This window comes from Rhea americana, unplaced genomic scaffold (assembly GCF_003343005.1).
Source record: "Rhea americana isolate MKP2758 unplaced genomic scaffold, rheAme1 scaffold_241, whole genome shotgun sequence".
Taxonomy (NCBI): Eukaryota; Metazoa; Chordata; class Aves; order Rheiformes; family Rheidae; genus Rhea; species Rhea americana.
The window spans coordinates 582,283-607,306 of record NW_028186359.1 but is presented as its reverse complement, the minus strand read 5'-3'; the positions used below and the strand labels follow the sequence as shown (position 1 = coordinate 607,306).

Below are 25,024 nucleotides of genomic sequence, written 5' to 3'. Positions count from 1 at the left end.
CCCTGCCGGCGGTCCGCGCGCGGAGGGCGGGGGCGGATCGCGGATCGCCCCTCCGGGCGCCTCCCAGCCGCCCCCGGAGCCTCTGCCGGGGCGGGCGGCAGCAGAACGGCTCGGCGGTCCCGGGCCCAGACGCCGCAGCCCACGCAGGTCTGAGCATCTCCTCGGCTGCCTGCCGCAGAGGATCCGGCGCTCAGGTGATTTCCCAGGCTCGGGTGGGAAGGGTGATGCCCTCCCTGCCAAGCCGGCCGCGCTGCTCTTGCCCTCCCTTTGGCTGCGGGAGGCGGCGGCAGCAGAGCCGAAGCCTGTGCCGTGCTGTCCCCGGGKACTGTGGAGGTGTCTCGTTGCTCGTCTTCACGATTGCCCGAGGCTTGCGAGGAGGTGTCAGCTTCTCTGGAGACTCTGCAGCCTTTCAGTGCTGCTGCAGCTGCCTGCTGTGCAGCCCCCGGAGCTTTGCTTCGGGGCGGGGGAGAGGCAGCTTCCCTCCCAGGAGCGTCGTCTGGGAGCACAGAGCAGGGAGGACGGTGGACTGGGGGTCCAGCCCTCCCTCTCCTGCGAGGAAGGTTTGACTCGGCCACTGCTGTCACGAGGTTTGCCAGGTAACCATGTGGCACGGCGGGCGATGCAGTGTCCACTGCCCTGTAAAGTTGCACGGGCATATCCTTGCACTTTGTCCTGTTCGGAAAATGGGCTGATCAGTTCCCTGAAGTTTGCAGTTGTCTTGCCTTCTCATGTACCAGGGCAGGCTGCGATGGTCTGACTCTTCAGGGGAGTATTAAATAAAATCACTGCCTCCAGTGGGCACCACGGCATCTTCTGCAACACTCACAGAAATATTTCTGTTCCTTCTCAGTTTTTGTGTAAGTTTGCTTTCCTCCTCTGTGGCTGGGCCGCCTGGTAGCGTGGACTCCTGGGAATGTGCTTTGTCGAGCCAGTGGGTGCTGCTCTTTTTACACCAAGCAAAAATACTGAAATTCTGAGACGTGCTGAAATAGCAGAAGTATTAAAATAGCTTTCAGAGAGCCRGCAAAACTACTGGGGCGCAGGTGTATAAAGGTTGGTAGTGTTGGAGCTGGACTGGAGAGTGCTGGTGTTATTTTGCATTGAAAACCTGTGAATATGCCAGCCTTCCCACACTGCTTTCTATGTTTTTTGGGGTGAAATTTTGTTAAGTATAATTATCCGGCTCATACAGACCTTTGCAAATAGTGCTGTAGACTTCCAAAACTCTGAGCATGATTTGGCGTGACAGAAAGTCCCTCATTAACACTGTGGGGCGTCAGGCTGCACTCCAAATGGAGTTACAGATGGAGCGGTCCTGGCTGGAGGTTCACAGTTTTATGTGTGGCTTTAACAAAGAGGGAGAAAAAGCCGCTAGATGCCAGATCCTATGATTTGGGGGAAATGACAGTTACACTTTAGTGCTGAGATCAGCCTTGTGTCTGTTCATGATTAACCACTGCCAGCTCTGCTAGCACTTCGTCACATGTAGCTCTGTGCTGTGTTTAACAAGCATGTTAAAAAATTCAGATTGCAAACAAGTGTGTTAAAAAATTCAGATCGCTGTATGAAGGGTTGAGGTGTGAGAGCAGTGTGATGCTCAGGAGCGCTGGGGCTCTGTGCTGACATGGAGAAGAGATGTCCATGTGCTTCCTTGCTTTTTCTGCCGAGGGCAGGTTGGCTCCTGCTGTCCATCTTAGTCTGCTCTGGTGGTGAAAACACTTTGTGTTGGATGTTCCTTGCACGGGGAGCCTGATCCCATGTGGCATGGACACCGTCAGAGGAATAGCCATCTCTGCCACCCTGATTACAAATGGGGATTTGCCTTCAGAGAGATTCAGGGGCTTTGCAGTTACTTCCTGTCCTGGCTCAGAACAGAAAGACAGAATAGCAACTAACAAAAAACCTTAATGAAAGATTCTACAAAATTCCAAACAGAAAGTAACAGAACGCAAAGTAACAATATTTTCAGTGAAAACTAAGTGCTTTGACATGCCAGAACACCACGCTTCATTTCAAAATGACATTCCAGACTGAAAAATTTCAAGTCAGACCAAACATTTTTAGTTTGAGTCTCATGATGATGAGTGTTGAAAGCTGTCAAAATACCAATTTCTGTGCAGCTGTGTTTTCTAGCAGGAATTTGCATGAGTGAGAGCAYTGATTACCTGTACAAGGGTGGGTCTGAGGAGGAGCATCAGCTCTCGAGGGCCAGTGCCACAGGGCTGAAGTCTGCTGCCTGCTGAAGTGGATCATGGCTTTTTATACCTCGTGCTTTAAACGCCCACATAAGCTCTCTGGAAGTTATGTAGTTGCCTGCTCTGCTTCTGCAGTACAGCACAATTGCTTCCCTTTTAAGTATGATGTGGACGGTGCAGGCTGCATTATTGATACTTCTCTGATTTATTTATGCTTTCTTAGCCATAGCAAACAGCTCAGCCCTTCTGAGCTAAATATAGTGAGGATTGGAAGTGTGTCCTGTGTGGTGCAGAGCAGGTGAGAGGTGCACTTGCTTTCTGGCCCAGCCAAGAGAGATTTGGGCCAAGAAAACATTTAGAAGCAGGTCTCATGCCAGCAGGCAGAGCCTCCCCGTGCTGGCTCTGCTAGTCTGGTCCCTGCTGCAGTGCCTTCCTGGAGCTCAGCCTGCAAGGGGAACGTGCAGCGGAGATGCGCTGCGGGGACGGGTGCCGCCTGTGCGTGGGGCCGAGCTGCGGGAGCAGGAGAGGAGATCCGTCGCAGTGGGTGTGTGTGTGTGCAGGAGGCATCTCACCCTCCTTTTTGGCCCGTGCTGGAGCCTCCGTTCCCGGCTCACTGGTGCCAAGTGCTGATGAATGCGCTGCCCAGGGGCCTCTGTGGATTTACRTGAAGGACTGAGCTGTTCTGAGAGGGCAGCCTACTTTTTCGTTGAGGAAATAGTACACATTTTAAGCTAGTATCAGTATCTGTGTGATAGGCTGTGACATCTCTGAAGGGACTATTACAGTGCAGACTGTTGTGTGAAAATCCACTCTTTGAGGAAACTTCTTACAGAGCAGATTCTGCTGACAGTCCCACCAGCGCTCTGGAGATTCATTCTGGAGATTGCCTAAATACATCTTTACACAGGGGAGTAAGCACAGTCTTGTTGCATCAGCTCATGCCCATTTCAAGCAGAGATTGTTTTCTTGCAAATTAAACCAGTTTAATTCATTCTGGCGCTGCAGTGGCTCAGGGCAGGCTCTCGGCACTGGGCTTTGCTGTGCTGTTGGCATGTGTTAGCGGAGCTGTGTGTGGGCACAGAGCCAGGGGCAGCAGCAGAGCTCCATGCATGCAGCGTGGGAGCAGAGGTGCTGTGATCGAGGGGGATGGGTGTCTGCAGAGACCCTGCTGGAGTTCGTCTCCCTGAGAGTGTGGAGCAACAGGGACTGCCTTGGGGCCCCCGCTAGCGAGGCGATGAGCAGGAGCGCAGGACGGTGGCTGCGGTYGGAGGGTGCTGCAAGGGCTCGGCAGCTTTCCTGCTGCCCCTCCTGCATTCCCGTTCTGCATCCCACCAGGCTGCCCCGCTTGCTGCTTTCAGTCTGCTGCTTGCTTATTAGCAGCTGCGTATCTAGGGGCGATACCCTGGGTACCCATGGGTGCACCGTGGCCTGATGTGGTGTTGCTCGTTAGCATGCAGCACCTCTTCATGTGAGCACGGATGGTGAGCCACGAGCTGTGAATAATGAGCGCTGGGATAACGGGAAGCGGGGACAGTGGGGACCGGGCCCCCAAAGGCGAGGCATGCTTCTCGCTGCTGGGCACCCGCCTGCCTCTGTCCCTGCAGCCGCGGCGCAGCGAGCAGCCAGGCACAGTGCAGGCAGGGACTCCGGGTGGCAGTCAGGTGGAGCAGAAATGCCAGCCCCATCCCCTGCCCCTGCCGGAATGGTTCAAAACACCCCTTTCCTGAATTGTTGTCTGTATATTCCTCGTTGCTCAGGTTGGAAAGCTGCTGCCAGGCAGCCTGGAGGAGTCGTTATGAGCTGTGACAGATGCGGGCAGGGTGATCCCATTYGGCGCAGTTGCCGGGATCTCGTTCTTCAGAGGCAGGTGAGAGACGATGTGGGTTGAGTGCAGTGCTGTAGCCAGAGTGGCGGTGCTGGAGGAGGACTGCTCCGCTTTCTGTCCGTGCTCCAGATCTGTACCCTCGTGTTTTGCGAAGCTGTCCCACCTGTGAGCTCCTGCGCTGCCTCATCACCTCGCTCCTGCACCGAGCCTGAGCCTTCTGCCCAACTGAGAGTGCAATCTAGACACAGGGACGCCAGCTAATGGAAAAGCTGATGCTAACTGTGCCATGTGCCGTGCTGTGCAGACAAGGCCCTGCTCCCCGAGGCTGGGCTGGTCCTCCTGTCTGGGAGCTGTGGCTCCCGCAGGGAAGGGCTCAGAGCCAGGCTGGGTGGCAGTGGTCCCTCCTGGCCGTCAGGACTGTGGAGGGTTTGGTGTGAGCTGCCTGGAGTGGTGTGTCCGAGGCACGGGCAGGTGCCCCGCACCCTGAGCCTGCACCCACACTGTCCCTCCGCGAGCATCTCATTGCATGGCGTGAATTATTCACGGCAGAGCAAGGGGAGCATGTGTGTGATGACCAGATGCCCTCGGTTTTGCCCTTTCCTGTGGCAGTCTTGTCCTCATCCATAAATATTTGCTCAGGGAATGTGTAGAGCACTGTAAGGAAGTAATTGCAGAGGGATAAGGCAGCATCTGCAGGGAACGATTCGAGGTTTGTGCAGCATTCACAGCKTGGCATTACCAAGGACGAGCATTTAGTTGTATTTGAATCATTTATTCTGTGGAGGATGTTTGATCTGAGCTGCTGTGTGCCAAAGGGAGAGTTGCAGCCAGACCACAGAGAAGAGGAGCTGTGCTGGGACTCTCAGAAGCAGCAGGAGTGGGAGGCTTCCTGGTACCTGGGCTTCAGGGCAGGAAAGGGCTTATTTTGGTTTGCCTCTCCTGTGGGAGCCTTGCTACCAGTTGTTTGCACTGTGGCATCTCCTGAAATCCCCAGCACTGGCTCCTCTTTGGCGGGATCTGTAGGTGCAGAGGTGGCAGCAGGCCCCGTGCCCGGCAGCTTGCCTGCAGAATGCAGATGGAGCAGACGGTGAGGCGGTGGGCGCAGGGCTCGCTGTCKCCCAGTAGGACCATTGTAGAGGCAGCAGTGAGACCTGGATGCCGATGCATTCATGCCCTCCCTAAGCAGTGCTTTGCAGTGCTCCTGACACACAGTGTGAATCAGGAATATTTTTTTGCCTATGAATTCTTTTATTGTGTAAAAGATGCGTTTTTGTCATTTTTCTGGGTGAATGTCAACATTTTTGGTGACATTTTCTGATTTTTTTTTCTTCCAGCTGGGAGAATCAAAATGGAAAATATCATTTTAAATAAGCATTTTGGAATGAAACGTTTTTCATTTTGAAATGTCACTTTAAAACAGAACAATTCATTTTGAAATGCTTCAAAACAAGAAATGCCCTTTTACCACCTCAAATCACTTTGTTTTGATTAAAAATGTCAGCATTTTCTGTTCTGGCACTTCATTATATGAGTATGTTTCAGAGTCCCTGATTCAAAACAGAACATAGTTTGGAAGGTTGTTGAAAATTAAAGATTGCATCTTTAAACAGCCCCAGCTTGTGTCCTGTTGCCTGGCCGATGCCTCATGCTGCTTCTCCCTGTGTTCGTCTCTGGGATGCTCCAAGGTGCCTGCAGGACAAGGCAGCAAGAGCASCTGCTGCAGCAGAGTACCCGGGCACAGGGACTTGGGTGCTGTTGCCCCAAGGAAGGGGCGTCGGGTGCTAGGACCAGGCAGAGCCGCGGCCCCCCGTGTGGCATCAGCTGAGGCTGCACCGTGGCTTTGCCGTCCCCAGCGTAGTGGGGGGCCGTGGCCTATGGCTTGTGTTTATGGACGTTCATTAACAAGTTATGATCTGGCACTGAAGTTTTACAGGGGACACAGTTATTCGGCCTGTGAGATTCCCTGCAGGTGATAAACAGGACTGTGAAGTTGTCGTTTTACCTTGCAGATGCAGAGCGGAGATTTTGCTGTCAAAGCTGTTATCTCTAGTGCTGCTTCTTGCAGAGCCCCAGAGCCATTTCCACCTGCAGTGCCACAGGTGGTAAATATTACAAGGAAAGTATTTAAAGCAGTGGAAAGTAAACCACTGAGTCTTTTGGGGTTTAAATCTTTCCTTGAGGACTTCAGGTGAGGTAAAACTCGGCTCCTTCCCAGCACCTCCTGTGTTTGAGGGCACGGCATGGCGTGGGAGGGGAGATGCCCCCTCTGTGCCAGYGTGGGCAGTGTTTGCACACTTCAGCTTCATGCGAGGAGATGTAGAGGCGGGTGAGCACGGATGGGAGGTTAAGGTACTATAGCCTGATCAGTGTGTGTCCAGTCTTGGCACTGCACAGCCCAAGTCCCGGCCCTGGCTTTGCTGTGGGGCTTTGGGTCAAAATTTCAAAGGAATAAGTCCCTCCAACTGCAAGCTCTTCTGTCCTTAGTGCTGCTTCTGAGGCTGTTCCCCTCGTTTCCTTTTATCTCAGCTTCTGCGTGCATGAGGAAGATGGGGATTTTGCTCTGTAGGGTACTTGGATGTGCAGATAGGAGAGGAGCAGACAGGCTGTTTATTATGGGCTCTTGGCTGGCAGAGCAGAGAGTTCAGCCAAGAGCAAAACAAGTTTGGAGAGAGGTAGTATAGTGACTACTGTGATTTTTTCTTGTGTGGACACGAAGTAATCCAAATGCTCAATATTAACTTCCACTTAGTTGAAAGAAGAAGGTGTTGCTGTGATCTGGGCACAGCCCTGGGATGTAGATGAGCAAAGTTCGAGTCCCTGCCAGACTCCCTGGCTGGAGCATATCCATTTCCAGCTGCTGGTCACAGAGAAGGTTTAGGAGGTGGCTCCTAAAAGGGAGTTAGCAGGTAACTCGGCGCACTGGTGAGGCTGGCGCTGTGGCTATCTGGGGCCCCACACCTTCTGCATGGTGGATGGGGAGGGAGCGTTTTTCCAGGAAGCGGATTTAAACCGTTCATCTCAGTACCACGACTGCTGCCTCTCCTTTGCTGGCGGGTACATCGTTCTTGGCATGTGGAGTGATAACGGCACTGTGATCCAGCCCCCGTGCTGTTGTTAGCATGAGTAGCATTCTGAATTAGTGCATTATTTTAAATACAATTTGGTTGCAACAATTCACTTCCCATTAACGACACTTGACAGCAATTTGTAAATTCAGAGTTTCAGCTGCTACTTGAGTCTGCCTGGAAGCCTCCAGCTGCCAGACAGGATAGGGAAGGTTGTAGTAATATAAATAGCAACCACTCTGCTTGGTCTAAGCACAGTCTCCTCTCTCTCTGATGGCCTGGGCTCTTCTGCAGATGCTTGCTTGCCAGGACATGGCTCTGCTTCCAGAGCAGCTGGCCCTGGGGAGCATCCTGGGAGAGCAGCACTGCTCCTGGCAGGCTCTATTTCCCACGGCTCTGTTTAATCAGGAAGATAAGCAGGTGAGAGCTGAATGCCACAGCTTGTTATTGGAGGAGCACGTGTATGCAAAGATAGTGGACACAATTGTGTGTCTGTGTGGTTTTACAGATTTTGCAAAGTGTTGAAAGGAAGAACAGCACTAGAACAAGAACTGCTCTGGGACACCTGAATTCAGTTTCCTGCCCTGATGTGGGCTGTGAGTGTCGACCTGGACAAGTGGCTGGCCTGTTCCTCCGTTCCCCATGTGTAAACTGCACTAGCAGCACTACCCCCTTGGGGTAGCTGTGGTGCGGTCTGTGTGTCAGTGTRTGGTGTGCAGAGTGCTCAGCCTGTGAGAGCCAATTTTAGCTCACTTCAAGGGACCTCTCTTAATGTGAGAAGCAATGAGAGTGCATAACCCCGATCTGGGGAAGGTGGAAACGATTCGCTGTTAATATACTCCTGCTCTTCTTGGATGCTTTTGGTCCATATTTAGTATTTCTGACCTACAATTGGTACCTAGTTTAATGGGCCAGCTTCTGTTCTCTCGGCAGTAAAAGTCAGGAGAAACTCTTCCAAAGCAGGTGGAGTCACACTGGTGCAAACAGGCAAGCACAGTTATGGATGCCATCACTGAGAGATTTTGGTGCATGCACGTGCCCGTGTGTTTGTGAGCACATGTGTTAAGGCGTGTGTGTAGATACACGCTTTGCTGCCCCATCTGCTCCTGTGTGCCTCTGTATCTCCTTCCCCAGGTGTCCTGGTGGGTCAGCCGGGGTGCCGAGCCTGCTGGGTGGAAATGCTGCCCCTGGTGCAGGGGCCAGCTGGGGCTCGGGGCCATTCCCGGCCAGTTGCAGGGAGCTCAGCGCTTCTGGCCTCTCGGGTGCAGCCCTTCCAGCAGGTACTGTTATCCAAGCGTTATTTCTCTCCTCTTTCAGGTGCACTGATGTTTGCTGTTCTGTGTGAAGACCTAAACTGTTGGAGGCTGGCAGATGCACAGGTGTTAGCTGCAAAGTCCCAGTAAGAGGTAAGCATCTCTCTTGCTGCTGTTGTCRGTGTGATGTGATTTCTGACCTGCCTTACAGGCCATGCTGCTTAAGAAATCTGCTTGGCCGGTGAGCCCCAGGGCACACATGTGCCTGCTGCATGCGCACCTGCACCTGCCYTGGGGTGCAGTTGTGGCAAGGCCCGTGGTCCCCGTTGTGGCATGCATTTGGGAGCTGAAATGCCACGTTTGACAGTGGCAGCGTACACCTGGGCTGCCCCTTGCAACTCGCTTTGTGGCCCCCTTTCCTCTATGCATCTATTTCTCTTTTTATTTTTGGTAGAATGAGTGAGAGAGACATACAAAGCTTGAGCAAATGGATTTTCGTGCTCACTCTCTGCCTGACCACGCTATGGGGAAGACTGACACTGGCCTCCACCCACCACAGAAGCCATCCAGGTAGGAGAGTTGATATTTAATGTGGTCTGGGCAGAGCATGCGGCGTCGGGGCCAGAAGCTGGGAGGGCAGTTTGCYGGCACAGCCTGAGGCTGCAGCTTCATGCTTGTGGTTTGTGAAGGGTCCCACTGGCGAATGGCAGTGAACAGCATCGAGGGCRAGCGCTCTGAGATGGCCCTCGTCCCGGGGTCTTTGCAGCTGCTGTTTGTCCAAGTTGTGTTTCACGCGGCCTTAGCTTGGGGTTCACAGTGGCCTTTGTGCAAGAGCATCATGTGTTGGTACTCAGGTGTGCACTGGAGCCCAGAGGATGCGCTCCCTGCCACTGAGGTGTGGGGACAGGGGCGGTCGCTCCCTTCGGGCAGAGGGCAGCACCCAGGGAGCCTCCGGCACCCACCTGCCTGTTGGAGGGCGAGGGACAACACACCCGTCAGATGTTCGTATCTGAGGGCTGGCTCAGTTCCTTCTCATTTTCTTGCTTCCTGCTCCTGCCTCTTTGGAGTAGGCCTGGGATGGCAGCATTTTAACTAATGGACCACGAGCACTCCAAAAAGCGAGGGTTCTCTGCTCGCACGCTGCCAGTGCAACTAGGCTTCTCGTGCTGGCTGGTGCTCAGAGTGCAGCTCYGATTGCATTCGGCTTTGAGCTGAGCAGAGCAAACATGGTCTGAGCCAAAAGAGAAAAAGGCTGCAGAGCTGCATAGGCTTTGGACCGGCCTCACTCCTGAAAGAGTGCCAGAACTTTAACTCTCTTCGGGGACTGTCATCAGCATGCTCAGAATAGTCTGTTTGGAAAAGAGGGTATTTAAGGGTTAATTTGAAAATGCTCTTGATATTGCCTGACCTCACACCTAACCCCTGTCCTATTTCTGTCATTTTTCCCTGACAGTTAAAGCAGTTCTAATCCTATAATCCCCATCCTCATTGCTTAAAACCAAAACATGTCATCCAGAGTGACTCTGTCAACCAGCTAGTCAGCAGTTACCTGCTTTACCCTCTTTCTAACCTGTAGCAGGTGCATGAAAAGATAAAACTCCTCAGTCATCTCTGGAATTATTTTTGGCGCAAGCTCAGGACTTCCCAGGAAGCTGGYGGACTGAGTGATCCATATGCCATCTTGCATGGGATTGCTTGGAGTGAAGCCTTTACTGAAAACGCTTCCCTGGCTACAGGGATATTTGTATCAGATGAACCCTTAAGCCGATGGGAGCTCACTGGAATAGATCAGAGATTTGCAACGTTTCCAGACGTGTCTGTTTGGTTAGGCAGTGCYGGGGAGGTTTCACGCTAGCATCTCATTCAGTCCGGTACTGCTGCCTGTCCGCTGGTGGAGCATGGCTGGGGGATGCTCGTGCAAACTGTTGCTTTGGTCCAGCTCTCCAYGACTTGAAAATCTCGAGGGCCAGGAGCTCTGCTCTTTCTGAGAAGAGTCACACCTGGAATTAATAAAGCAGAGGCTTATCTGGATTTAGAAGTGCAGATGCCCAAGTGTATTCGTGGGGTGTGAATTATGTATAAGTCTCACTCGGAACGTAAAAAAACGTGCTTATGTATTCATGCATTCATAGGGAGAGAGGAGAGGTTTTCACTCACACAGAGTAATCCACAATGGACCAAATCTTGTGCTTTTTATTCAAGCAAATTCTAACCTGCAGCAAAGAGGCCACAGTAGCAGAGCAAATACTTCAGGGTTTGACCCCACTCTGTGTCTGTGCATTAACAAGCTGTCTTTCTGCATATCCTCATACTGTAAGAACTTTGCATATTTGCACTGTCCAGCTCTTATTTTTCTGGGCAGAATCTCCATTTACTCAAAACAGGAATTTTTAGTCTGCTTGTTGAGGTTCATGGGTTTTATTTTCCTGTTGTCTTCATGTGCTTCTGCTTCACTTGGGACAGTTTTTAGCAAAGGTTATGTCTGAAACATACTTTCATAGCTCATGTTCTCAGTTGTGATGACATTTTTTCCCCTAGAAAACATGCAGTTATATTTCTGTATGTGGAAATGAACTAGAGCTGCGAAACAAGATAGCTGTACCCTTAATACCTGACTATGAATCTCAGAGATGCCGATGAATTACATGCATAAAAGGATATAGATATCCAGTGCTTTTGGCCAAATTTATGCCATTGCATTTATTCACAGTTAAAACTAGGTGTGGCACTTAAAAATGAAACATCGCATTTAATTGTGACTATATGGCCACAAGATTTCAGATCCCCAAACTCATGAATTTCTTAAAAAAAAAAAAAAAAAAAAAAAAAAAAAGCATGCAGATTCTTTTTGTTAGCCTTCCAGGAAAACAGTGCATTTTAAACATCTGGCTTTGGAAATAAGATCTAATCACTTAGGTTCACTCAGCATGTGGAGAATGCTAATGTGTCAAAGCAGAGCAGTGCTTCCTGGTTTATGTGGTTGGATTTAAATAGCCACATGAATCAAATGCTGAGATTAAGTCATTTGGAAATGGAATAGGAAACTCCTCAGTGAAGAATGATTCACCAGCAATTTAATCCCCCATATAACTTGGTGAGCTTTACCTGATGAGTGAGRCTTGCTTGTCTGGATGTAGCTCCTACAAAGATGGTTCAGCATCTTCAGATAACCCCCTTTAATGCTGATTATCAGAGTGCCACCTTTGCCTTTTTTCACATTCATCACTCAACACGGAGCAGAAGTAAAGACATTTTGACAGCCAGGATTTGCTACTGGGAAATGAGCTTCTCTGAATGAATGAAGAGTGCTGAGTTCTGATTATCTTGAAGAGAGATTTACTGGCCAGCATGTCATTGTTTGGAGGGCGRAATGCAGGTGGATGGCTTTTATTTGTGAGATGCTTCTGCAGGTTCCCCCCTGTGCCTAGGGAGGTGATGTGCAGCCTTTAAATCAAGACAGATTTTTTTGCTAAACCATCTTCTCTAGATCAGGCAGAAGCCCTGGTTGGTGTGTGGGAAGTGCCAGTCCTGGGCCCTGTATCACACAAGAAGACAGATTGCTTGATCGTAGCTCTGTCCTCTAGCTGTAGTGCTTCCATGTAGGTTTCTCTCAGACACACAGTGGCAGAACAATTTAAACTATTCTCAACACTGTCCACACGTTTGTTTTTCTGCCTGTAAGTTTGGAGTGGTGGGATTTGGACGAGCCGTTCACAAAGTAGCTTGCACATATGGCGAAGGGGAACGCAGAATGATGTAAAGTTTTGATATGACAATGCAGTAAAAAAGCCCTGCTGACATGCACTGATAATGAGCAATAAAAACAGATCGACATCTCTCCAAACCTGTTTTAAATAATACATGCGTCTAAGGCAGTAGTGATTTTAAGACTTTAATTATTTAGTGAGTATTAGTAGTCGAGTTGTTGCTGGGTATGGTGTACAGCTAGCTCACGTCGCTGCAGCCTTCGAGAGGGGAAAGGCTTTCCYTAAAGGCCGTTGTATGTGAGCAGAAACAGAGGTGAGGAAGGAGGCAGGAAGACGYGAAGTAGCTTGTGGCAAAACTGCAAGATCCGTGAGGCTCTGCTGTCTCCAAGGCAGAGCTCCCTTGAGCAGCCAAAAAAGCTCTGGGTTCCCATCTTCTCGTGGGGACTAGGCCCATGTGCTGCCTTCAGGTTTCCACCTGGTTTCCCAAAGTGTTGTGCAGCCTTTCAGAGGATGCTGTAGACCAGTTTAATGGTGCTTTGCTGCTCAGGAGGCAGGTATTGGGGAGTGGAAGGTTTTGGCATTTGCCTGGCAGTTATAACATATTAAACTTCCCTTCATTTTACAACTTTCTACCAGGAAACAGCAGTATTTTATGCTGAACAAGCATAGCAGTGCCCACACTTCCCCGAGACAGACAAAATGTGTCATTTCAGGTTATGCTGTAAAAAACATGTTCTGCTGCTCATTTAAAGGTCAGCCAGAGTAGGACAGCATTTTGTTTTATTTTTACATGCAGGATTCAAACGCCTGGTGCTTTTACAATGCTTTTATGGTTCTACGAGATAAGATTTTTTTAAAAGGGTTCCAATGGGGAAATAACAGTTCAATTGGAGGGAAAAGCATGCCAGCAGCTCTGGAATTTGTCCCAGGCTCTCACAGGGCTTCCTACTCTCAGTGTTAAACACACCATCTGATTTGCATTTTTCGGTTCTATCTGATTTGAAGTTTCCTGCTGTTCAGAAAAAAAAGGAGGGGGGGAGACACCTGCAGGGAGCTCTGGAGAATCCTGTCGTTCTCCCTACACTTATTCTCAAACTTGCGGTCCTTTCTACCTAGATGTGTGACATAAAAGACCAGCATGGCATGAGCTGCTCAGCGGCACACTGTGCCCGCAGCGGCTGCCGCCTGGGCAGCTCCCGCGGCACCTCCGCCTGCTGTGAGCCCGCCGGCGCGGCGCAGCACGGCCCCTGCCTCAGCAAGGTGCTGCTAATGCCTTTTCCCRCGACGAGGGAACAGTGAAGCCGCTTGCTGACGTCCTGGGCTGCGGCTCGGCAGCGGGCCCTGGTCGCAGGCCGTCAGCCATAACGAGGCTCCCGAGGTGCTTTGGGAGAGGGCAGACAGGCTTCTGGGCTGGAGCAGAGAGGTGTGAAAGGCAAAGCTCCCTCTGCCTCCTTAATTCCCCYGCTGGGTTGGGACGCAGCCTGCAGCTGCATCGGGAGCGATTGCTGGTGGGAAGGCAACGTGCCGTGCCGTGCCCTGCCGCCACTCTTCCAGCTGGAGCAGGGCACTTGGTGCCTGGAGCGTCTGCACAGGAGAGATGCCTGGGGCAAGTTTCCTGTGTAATTGCTTCCCAGGACAGGATATTGGGATGCTCATAAAACCATTAGGCAGGTGAAAGGCTTTCGCCACCCAAGAGAGGGCCCCGTCCCAGGGCTGCGGGCTGCTCCCCAGCTCTGCACGCACGGAGTGCTTGCTGCAGGGACGCGAGGGAGAGGCAGGGCCGTGCGTGGCCCCAGGCAGCTGCAGGGGCTGCTGCCCGGAGGCTGCCTGACCTCTGCAGTGTGTTGGTTCCTCTTTGATGAGCAGTTCAGGGTCTGAATTCGGGAGCAGAAGCAAGTGCATGAGCTAGGAACAGCACTGTGGTGGATGATGGGCTGTCAGCCCCCCTGCAAAGTGCTCCTTGTCATCAACTSTTCCTGGGGCAAGGAGGCAACAGCTCCTGGCACTGTAGTTTGCTGCCTGACCCCATTTATCAGCAGATRCCTGTGTTCTGACTGGCTCAAAGGAAAGCTGTATGCTTTTGAGGAAAAACAAAGGGCTTCCTGAACAATTTGTTCTGCGGATGGCAGTCACCCTCCACGCTGTCCACACAACGGCAGACGCGCACCTCTGGTGCGGCTGGGCTAATTGCAGCCTGTAGCTGAATCCAGCAGGGCTGGAGCACAAAGCACAGGCTTATTAGTGAGAGCATTTCTTGTCTGAGATGGATTTTATCTTCACCGCATGGCATGCCCTGGGCTGTGGGCACTCCCACTTACATTACAGCCTGCCCTCCAGGCAAGGGAAGAGGCAAGAGCTTGCTAGAGACGGCACTGTGTCAGCCTGCTCCGGTGGGAGCTTGTTTCTCACATCTGTGCACTTGCAGTCTGCAAAACTCCTGCAGCAGTTGCTTGGCACAGCTTGCACAGATACTGCGCAGGTGCCCGCTGAAACAAGACAGCCGGCTCCAGGGCACGTGCCTGCTGGCGCAGGGCTTACGGGCGCAGGCAGGCAGTGCGGCGAGGGCACGCGGGTCACTCCATGCATCCTGGAACTGAGGTTCTTGGAAACTGTCCCCGCACTGGGTGGTTTCTTGCTTCTGATCGCATTGGCTCTGTGATGTGAGCTCACTTGCCACAATAGCCAGGGAGTAAGAAAGCTGCAGAAAGCAATCCRTGGAGAGAGACAACAAATCCAAAGCAGAAGTTGGCGCTGGGGAGTCCTGCAGCCTGGGGCAGCCGGAGGTGCAAGGGGCGACCTCTTTCTCTTTGCAGAACACAGAGTGAAATGCCAGAATAGGAGAAACGTTCCTGCGTGGGGCCCTCGGCAGCGCAGCTGAATGTGGGRTGTGCAGAGGCGGCAGGAGCTGAAGGGGCTGACCCTGCGCTGCGGCTCTGAGTCCTTCAACCTGCATTTGTCGTAGCTGTTGCTGGGTTAAGCCAGCAGCAGTAACAGAGAGGAGAATTTAATTTTTCTTTATCTCCCTGCTGCACCTTTTTGAGGAAATTAAAAGGGTTTTGGCATGTTAGTGAACTCTTATTGAATGGCTCTAATGAGCGATTTCTCAGTTTTGCCTTGCTCTCCCTCTGCTGAATCTTTCTAAATTAGCTGAAAATGAGAAGCCAGAGAGCTGAAGTGAAAGGGAGCAGAGGGGCCTTCCTCTTGGGAAGAGCTCTGCTAATGAAGCTTTATAGAGAGACTTTTATAAAAATGAGTCAAAACCACAAATGTGTGTGAGCACTGAAGTTGAAGGTTATAAAATCACTTGTTTGGACAGGATGTGACCTGCAGCAGGGACATGCAGCTGGGGTAAGTGACTCCACGCTCCTGGACCAGAGAGCGCAGTGAGCGTRTGCAGGGCAGGAGAAGGGGAGAAGTGGGGAGAGCTCTCATGCGTGGGAGTTTGGGCTGGTGCAGAATACCCGACGAGGCCAGGTCTCTCAGGCTCCTGCGTCAGCYATCGCCTTGGGCTCGTTTTGTGTGGGAGCGAGGCATGAGGATGGACACGGTGTTTTGGTGGGCTCGCCCTGAAGTGCAAATCTGTGCTCATGTTCATGGTTAGCCAAACCCMAGGACCTTTGCTTATTTCTCAGATTATATGGAAAATCCTATTAACCATGAAAAACAGGGCAAAACACAGCCACATTTCCTTCARTTTCCTCCACTTTGACTGGAGTCTATCGTCTCTGCATTCAGAAAGAGTGGGAACCTTCATTAAAACTGAATTATGAYGGCATTTAGAAGGGAGGGTAAAATTTATAGCCAGAGATGCTATTACAAWATACTTCCAGGATAGGTAATTGTGTAATTATTATGGGCAGATAGGAAAGCAATGGTTCATTAACAGAAAATGACCATGAAATAACAATAAATAAAGCCAAATAAGAGTCATGGTAATTGCACAGCCCATCCTACTCGTGTGCCAGCCAGTGTGGGGCTCACGGGCTGTAGAGCCCAGCCCCTGGTTCTTCAAGGAAGCGGGTTCGGGATTGGCCACTGTCCTTGGCGTCGGAGGGGAAGGAGTGCAGCAGGGAGGGAGGTGGTGGTGTTAGGTGGCTTTGGCATCCTCAGAGTCCCGAAGGTCACAGCGTGCTGCTCTTCCAGTCCCTGCTCCCCAGGGCACCGCCTGTCTGCAYGAAAGCAGATGTCACCCTGCCCCTGGTCCCAGTCTGGTGGCATCACTGGTGAGCACATCCTGGCTCAGTTCCTTGAGTCCTGTCCTCATTTTATCCTTTGGTAGGTGCTGAGGTACTGTGGGAACAGGGGAAAATAACTATTTTGGACAGCGAGGCAGGCAGGATCTGGTGTTCTTGGCTCTTTCGGCAGCAAGTGGAAGTTAGCCAAAAAAAAAGTGTGTAAATGTCATCAGGGCTCAGGGTAATTGGTTGGTATAGACAGCAGCAGCATCTTCTGTGGCAGCAGTTGCACAGCGACACCTCAACGCCTCTGTGAGCTTCCAGCTCCAGCGTGCCRTTTGTGCAGCTCATCCGTGACTCAGTGCAGGCAAACTCCAGGAGTGAGGGGGACATAAATATTTGATACMTTCCTCTTCCCATTGCTGTAATTGCTGACCAGCTGGCGATGATGGGAGACCTTTGATGGCCGAGGAAGGGAATTATGTATTTGGCACAGCTGTCTTTCTGCAAGTCAGACTGAGCAGGGCCCCAAATCCCCGCTTTGCTGATAGCCTCCAGCTCTGCAGCCTGGCTGCCTCCCCTATCTCCTGGTGTTGCTGGTCTTGAGGCAATGGAGAAGCCCTGAGTACAGACTCCTGGAAGCAGCCCCCAAATAGTTGGAGCTGCACCATGCTAATATACTTGGCAGGTTTGAAGGCAGGGATGAGATTCAGCGGTGCTGAGCCAAGCGGAGCCTGCAGGCAGGCACAGCTGTGCTGTGCCAGGCAAGCGGGGAGGTTGTACTCATGCTGGTGTTTCCCAACAGGGAGGTGAAAATGTTGTTGCAAGGCAGAGGAATTTCCCCCTTGAGACTGAAGAGAGATCCCATTTCCTGAGCTTTCACTTCAGAAGATTAAGAGGCTGGTTTCCAAGAGCTTCGGAAAAGCAGGAGGCGTTTACTAGCAAGCGTGGGTATTTGATACCTCTCTTTGGGGAGCCACAGGCATTTGCTGTGACACAAGCACGGTTTCAGTGGTTCTTTGTCTCCGTTTTCTGTATGGAAATTGCAGCAGAAATGAACAGGAGTTAAACCAGCAGAAACCCGTGGCACTCCTTCCCTGGGCCTGCGTGCTTTACAGAGTTCAAGAGTGAATGCGCTCCCTAGGATCTGCGGCGTGGATGGTTTGGCTGTTGAAGTGTACAGGACCTTGCCAGACGGATAGCTCTTCCTCAGGAGCAGTATCCTGGAAGAGCCAGGAAAGGCATGAAAATTGCACATCCCACCTTCCTGCCACTAAAGCAACCTGCAGGTTTAAGAGGCTCAGAGGTCTTGTATTTAACTTGCTGCTCTTGTGCTTATAGACTCAGTGCAGCAGTAAATTTGGGGCCATAAACTGCGTTTCTATGCATTGCCGATTGGTTTTGCAGCCTGTCGCCTATCCAATAACTTAGCAGTGAGCGAAAGGGTCAGCGTTTCCCTGGCACGGTGTGTCATGGGCTCTCCAGCAACAGCAGAGTTGGGAAGCGCTGTGAAAGGGGCTGAGTGCGGGCTTGTCCCTCGTAGGAGGACCACTGGCGGCAGAGCACCCAGAGCACCYGCACCTGCAGCTTTGCTCCTTGCATTTTGCACCTTCTGTCAAGCTTCTACACCGATTGCTGCCAAAGGTGCTCACAGGGCTGGTGCTGCTGTGGGGATTTAGGGAAGCACTTGCACATGGCCTTAAGCGGAGAGCAAGGGCAGCAACCAGGCAGTTGACCGTGACAGCGTGGTCCATATCTGCCTGCACATGTTTTGGGATGGCGCGTTGTAGGAACACAGTTTCTCTATGCTCCTAGCAGCCTGGCTCCTGGTTACTGCATAAATCAAAGACTGTTCCGAGCAGCACGTGGGATGCCCTAGTGTGCAGCTCTGTACTCACTCCTCCAGTGCTCATTAAGCAAGACCTGCAGGGATCGCACACTCTCAAGTCATGGGATTGAAGTTTATCCAGCCCCGTTTGGCTAATTTGTATTGTGGTTGTGTGGGCCATTAGCCAACGAAATTCATTGATTTTTGATGCTGACTAGATTCTAAGCCCAGATCCCAGAGGTGATAAGCCAGCACATCTGTTTTTCTTTCTTCCTTAGTATTTTAATGGCACCAGGGTGGGGGAACAGCGGAGTAGCCTGGATTTCTGCTGAAGACTATAACATTTCTGTGTCGCTGAAGGGTGGAAATGCACTCCTGTTTTTTCCTGCCCCTTGCAGAGGATGAAGTGTGATGATTAGATAGGAACATCCCTTTCAGTGACTATGGGCTAGGGTCAGAGGTGGCATTACTCTGCTTGAAGCCAAAGGCAATGGAAGGCACCACCCCCTCTTGTAGCATCTCATTATCAGCTCCAATTAACTAATGTCCTCGTTCATTTCAATAAACTGCTTCCCTTGGTCAGGCAAAAGTCTATTAATTTTGCTGAGCAGGATGGGTATGAGGGCTGTTAGGACCATGAGCCTGTATGGCGGGGTGTCTGGAGCAGGACCATTGTTCCTCCTTATTACAGATGGTTGCGGAGAGGATGGACTGACCCGTATGTGTGTGTACAGCAGCTTTGGAGCCTGGTGAAGTTCCTGGGGTGCAGTACAACTCTGCCCAAACGCTGGCTCCACCTAGGCCATTGGCCACAGCAGGCTGCTCAAAGCCCCTGCGCTTGGGCTGGCAGAGTTGCACCTCTGTCCGGCCCTGCTCGGGCGGCTTCCGGGCCGGGACGTGGCTGGGAGCCCTGGGGCAGCCCCATGTAACCATGTTTTCTTCCCCTCCTCCAGTGCATGTAGAGCCTGGCACGTGTGAAGTCATTGCAGCTCACAGATGCTGCAATAAGAACAAGATTGAGGAGCGCTCCCAGACAGTGAAATGTTCCTGCTTCCCAGGGCAGGTGGCAGGGACGACGCGGGCAGCCCCCTCGTGCGTGGATGGTGAGTACACAGCAGTTAGCAAGCCTTAGTTACCTGTGCTCCCTGCTGACTATATTTTCCCGCTTGGTCAGGCTGCCACAGTGTTCGCATACCTGGGGTTAAGGGAGGACTTCTGCCCAGGGGCCCTGGCTGGATTTCTCAGCATGGATAAGACGCAACCCTCCAACCTGGGCTCAAAGTGAGAGCACCTGCAATGGAGCAGAGGAGGAGAAGAGGGGTTTGCATCTCTCCTTTCGTGTATCCACATTATTCCACCCAGYGCAGCCCAGAGGCTGCAGGCGTGCAGGCGTGTTATGGAGCTTCAGGGGGGTTGAGCTCCTCCCCAATGTTGTTGTGCAGCAGCCCTGTTGTGTTGTTGCATGAGAGATGGACCTTGCAGCATCGATCGCTGCGTGCTCAGCTTGTTACGCTGCTGCAGCCGCAGGCAGGGACACAATTCCAACCATGCAGTACCATCATTTGTGAAGAGCACTAAGCAAAATTCAAGCCATATATATTTTACTGAATGTAATCATGTGGTGTCACAGTAGAGCTACCAGAAGCAGCTGGAGGCTTCTGCCAGTGCATTACTGATTCACTTGAGAGCCTATATCATGTGAATGCGTTTGTGCACCAATAAATGACTGGATTAATTATCAGGGAAGATTTTCTTTGTCCTGAACAGGACGTTCACAAAGACAGAGAAGCCCCCTGTAATTATGCATACTATAGGCATAAATTACAAGAGTCTTGCAAAGTCAAGCGGTAAAAGACAGTCACTTTGCTTTGGTATGTGGAGCCTGAAGTAGGTTAGTGAACAAAGCTGTTTTCCCTGCTATTGTCAGGAATGAGGGCAGGACTGATGGCAGGCTTTTTACTCAGGATAGTGCAAGAAAACAGGGGACTTCTGAGACCTAAGTGGAGAAACTGGGTCAAATAAGGTCATCTAGCTGACAAGCAGCTTGTCAGGTCCAAAGCAGTCATTAGGAGGGACGCAGCGCCTGCTGGTGATGGGAGCAGAGATCCTTGTTTTCCACAGACCTACAAAACGGGTGATGTTCCCACCTGGAATGTGCCAGAGACGAGAGGGAGGCACCTGCTGCCGTGACACAGCAGAGGCAGCTGGGATGGTGAAGCCACCAGCCCTCTGGGCATGCTGCACACAGGGGCCAAGGGCTTCCCCCAAACCCCACTGGGCTCATGTCTTTCCCAGCTCAGCTCCTCTGTTGCAGGGTGACTATGCCTGCTCCTGGTGCCCAGAAAGCCTGCCTCATCCCTCTGGGCCTGCCACCCCCGTGCCCGCAGGTGGTTTTGGCTGCTTCTGATGCATCCCTCCTCTCCTTCCAGCCTCCATTGTGCTCCAGAAATGGTGGTGCCAGATGGAGCCCTGCCTCGAAGGCGAGGAGTGCAAGGTCCTGCCAGACCTCTCCGGCTGGAGCTGCAGTAGTGGCAACAAAGTGAAGACGACCAAGGTATTTCCGCGTTGCTGCCTCTTGCGGGCGGCTGTGCTGTGGGACATGAGGAGCTGGGGCAGAGCTGGAGGGGCCAATAAACACCAGGCACAGGCTGACAGCATGCTGGGGAAACGGGGACACCTGGCTGCTTTTTCCCCAGCCTGGGGCAATCAGACTTTTCTTCAAAACCCAAGAACATACCCCAGAGAGCTCACAGGAAGAGGAGAGCGCTAGTTTCTCCCGGGCCCATGCCATTTACTACAGCTGTGCCAAACCCAGCAGAGGGGGCAGTCTGGGTGCCCATGTGCCGGCTCTGCAGGGTGGCGGGGTGGGAAGGAGCTTTCCCATTGCWGCGAGGATAGCATGAACACTGAGTTGGTCCCAGGGCTGGAGAGCCTGGGAGCTCTTGGCTCACCCTCTCCCAGCTGCTACCTGGAGCAGTGGGCTCCTCATCCCAGCGTTCTGGCATAGCCCTGGATCCATKGAGGCTTTCTGGGATGTCACTGCTTCCCCATCTGAAGCAATCATCTGTGACAGAGAGCTACATGATTATTATTTTCATGGCTTGCTGAATGCCCCAGAGAACAAGGTATAATTAAAATTTTATCAAACTCATTAGTAATTATATATATGTCATGGTTAATCAGTTGCATAATTTTGTAATCATTGTTCATACAGTTGAGTGTAATTATTCCGTATGCTTTAGCTTTTCTCACTCTGCATACTCTGCTGTTAAATTATCACATTAAAAAAGTGATGTGGGGATTTTTTTCATTATTGCTACTATTTTTGTGCACAAAAAGCACTTTCATGCTCAGATGTTTTATGAGTGTCAGAAAAGGTTCCTCTGGCCTGGCATCCATCACTGACCAGTAATTGCAGTGCTACTTTTAGCTCGTCCTATTTTTCCCTCCTTTGTATCGCTTAATTAATTCTTCCCCCCAGTTGATAATGTAACTCAAAGCTTCTAGGGCTTTGCTGACCCTGAGTTCCTACTGGGACCATTCCAGTTTGCAAGAGGCCAGAGCTTCTGTTCTTCTCCCTTTTCCAGCAACCCTGATCTCCTTTATGGCAATCCTCTTAACATGCCTTTTTGGCTTGTTTGCCCTTCTGTCCAGGAAGGCTGTGTCTTAAACTCATACCTATGTTTTCAGAATGACTAGTGACTTTTAATGCCCTATTAAGCACTAAACTCCAAAAGGGATCACAGGATTCTTGACAAAAAACTGCAACAGGCAGCAGCCTATAAACCTCCTTCCACTCCACTGGGTCAAACTGCAAAGCGTGGAGGAGAAGGTAGCAGGAGGGAATAATTGGAAGTTATGGAAGTGGAGGACTAGATGATTGTGGTCTGTTTGGCTGTGGCATGTACTGCCACTTCCTTATCATACTGCTTGGTTTATCTGTGCTTTTCCTAAGCAAACTTCCCCCCCCCCCATTTTTTCCCTTTGTCCCATCCCTTTTGAATGCGAGAATGTAAATGCGGTAGTGCTAGCAGTAATCAGTGAGTGTCCCAGTCCTGGCTCAAGGCTGAGACACGCGGCAGAGCATGCGTCTGTTCTCCTCTTCCCTTTTTAGTGTTCCTTACTTGATCTTCATGCTGAGCTGTGGTGGATCTGCACTTGGCTCTGCTGCATATCCCTGATATGTGGATAGCTCAGAGGCCAGGCACAGAGGTTAAATAACATTATTGCAAATGAATCTATAACTCCAAACTATCTTGACAGAAATCTCTGGTCCTACTGTGAAATCCATGAGAAAGGATATTATAATGGATAAATAGTAGTTGAAAACCTGAAGGAAAATATATTTAAACTATTCATAATCTGCAGAGCATGTGAAACGGAGGGCAAGTGTGGCCCAAGATCACAGTAGACAATTCCAGGGCATCCTGCAGCCTGATGTGAGGGGGTGGGCTGTGAGCATCTGCACACAGAGTGACAGCAAATGTGCGCAGCATCAGTGTGCAGCATCAGAGACAGCCCTGGGTCCCATGCGCTCTCCACGGTGCAGCTGGGACCACTTACTTCTGTAGCAATAAAAGAGAAGACTTTCTGCTCCGTCACTAACATTTGCAGTGCCGCCAGCCCCTCATGCTGTGGGTTTGCATTTTTCTTGCAGTGGCATGGGTTTATTGTAAGGCTTAGCTATTATAATTGTTACTGTAACTCCATTCTTTTACATTGAACTAACACTTAATCCGAATGTTGTGCTGGGTGATGGACAGAGCCAGAGCACAAAACAATTGCAGCAAGTATCAGAAACGTTGGCAAATACGGAAGGACACAGTGACTTAAATTCCTGTATCTTGCAAAGCGCGGTCCAAAATACTGGACATTGTAGAAGAAGCAGTTCAGGACATTGGCCAGAGGTGAGATACACCTTTCTTAGAGCTATGTGAGCAATAACTCGAGTGTGAAGGGAGCTCTAGCTCACCCTACTAGCTAAACAGTGGCAAGTGCCTGTCTGACATTTCTCTCCTTTGCTCACAGGTCACACGATAGATTCGGTGGCGCTCTGCTGTGGACTTGGCGGGTGAGCATTGCTGTTGCAACAGCCAGGATGTGGAGCGGTGCAAMACAGCGCTGATCCTGCAGAGAGAGGAACGTTTCGTGCTCCACAGAGCCACAAGCAGCAGGACTTTCTTGGCAGTAGACAGATTACAGCTGTGCCAGAGAGCGCTGCAATTCCTGAACACTGCACCACATTGCCCTTGCTGCTGGGCATCTGGTGGTGCTCTGTGCCTGCTGCACCAGAAAGCTGAAGCTTGCAGAGGCCTGACAGTGTCCTGCCCTGCATTCCTGGGAATGCTTCTCATTCCAGTTCAGACCATGCTAGGTACTGGTCCAGTGGCACCATGGACATTCAGCTTTCCTTAAGGCCACAGTCATGGGTCCTGAATGCAGTTACAAGACTCCTGTCACTCTGTGGCCCCCTTCCCCCTCATGGACACTGTGGGCTCATTCTCCCATGCCAGTAAATAAAATTCTCAAATCATATAAGAGCTGTTGACAGTTACAGAGAGAGAGAGTCAGCAGTCCCCCCAAATGGCTTCGTTCTTTCATTTAGGTAAAACAGTTACTGTGAGAATCACCTTTCCCCCATCTCCAAGATCCTGAACCAGTGTCAACATCTGGAAATTGGAACTCAGTGTTCATATGAAGTCCTCCCTGCTGTTTGATTCATTGTTTTTAAGCCAGATGGTTTTCCAGGAAAAGTCTGCATGCTCTGGACCAGATCCTGATCTTGTTATCCTTGCCTGAGTTTGGGAGGACTCTGCTGACACTGTTAGCATTATTTCCTCTCCCCTCTCTGCCCATGTAATCATAACCCAGCCCCACGTGTGGTGAAAGCAGCAGTGCAGCCTTGGCTTCCTGACACCATTCTAGATGCTGGGGATGGTATAATGCAGCCATGGAGCATGCTGCTGCTTTTTTCTTCCTTGGTAATTGCATTAATCAGGTTATTAGTTTAATATCTGTTCTTTACAGTGCAAGTCCCAGGCACCAAATTACTTCTAATGTTTGCAGTAGCATTTCAGAATAATGCAAGGGGAAATCCTTCTTCTTTCTGTTTGGTTTGTCATGCCTGATGCAGCCTAGACAGCTGTCCAGAGACTCAGACAGACTGAGGCAGGCTTTGTTGCATTAATTCAAAATAAATAAAGAAAAAAGTACCCTGTCCCAGCAGTGAGCTCATGTCCTTTCCCAGGATGTACCCTTGACCCTGATAGTATACTAGAGGGTGAGGCAGCATGAACCCCGTCGTCCCAAATTCCTCCAGGTACCACCAGCTCCAGAGCCACCCTGGCTGAGGGACCTGCTGCTGCTATCTGCGGAGGGGCTGGGGGACCCAGTGAGCCTGTATAGCCTTGCCGTTCTCCCCCATGCTGCTTCTGCTACCCACTCATGGGGCCAGTGGGAGATGGTGTTACAGGGCACCATTGCCTCAGGAGGGTGCATGGATGAAGCCTTGGGAATGAAAATACCCAATGTGCAGTGCACCCCGAGCACCAAGTGCTCCCCAGGTGCGAGCAGGGCCTGCAGCAGAGAGCAAAGCAGCACTTCAGAGGGATGCGGGTGTGTTTTGCAGCAATTGACCTCTGCACTCCATCTGAGCAACCTGCAGGACTTGTTAGTTAAATGTTTTTGTAATGGGGTATGTAATACCTGGTTCAGATGTGATGTAAATATCAGACTGTGAAATATTAAAACCATTTTAATCTCACAAAAGATCTTGTCATTCAAAAATGAGGGAAAGCTTTAAGAGCATTTTTCTTGCCAAGCAAATAAAAGGTAAAGAATTTGGTTTGGGAGGGCTCCATCCTGGCCCAAAGCACGGGTCGGGAGCACGGCTGTCGCTGGGGCTGCCCAGGGGCCGAGGTTTGTGTAGCACCGCTTCTGCCCTCCTTCCCTTTGCACCACAGCCTCTTGCTGGGGG

General features: G+C 51.1%; 2 protein-coding genes across 2 annotated transcripts in view; one reads left to right on the top strand and one right to left on the bottom strand.

The window, feature by feature from the left end:
• PPM1J (protein phosphatase, Mg2+/Mn2+ dependent 1J) overlaps positions 1–5,151 on the bottom strand; it is a 21,218-nt gene extending 16,067 nt beyond the window's left edge. The window contains exon 1 of the mRNA XM_085306602.1: positions 5,083–5,151. Within this exon, the coding sequence (XP_085162728.1) occupies positions 5,083–5,151 (69 nt within the window). The remainder of the gene's footprint in view (positions 1–5,082) is intronic.
• On the top strand, positions 177–24,792 carry TAFA3 (TAFA chemokine like family member 3). The gene is made up of 6 exons (XM_085306608.1): positions 177–194; positions 8,403–8,491; positions 8,793–8,908; positions 19,002–19,151; positions 20,478–20,602; positions 23,077–24,792. The coding sequence occupies exons 3-6, from the start codon at positions 8,794–8,796 to the stop codon at positions 23,086–23,088; spliced, it is 402 nt and encodes a 133-aa protein (XP_085162734.1). The 5' UTR covers positions 177–194; positions 8,403–8,491; position 8,793; the 3' UTR covers positions 23,089–24,792.
• The last annotated feature ends 232 nt before the right edge of the window (positions 24,793–25,024 follow it).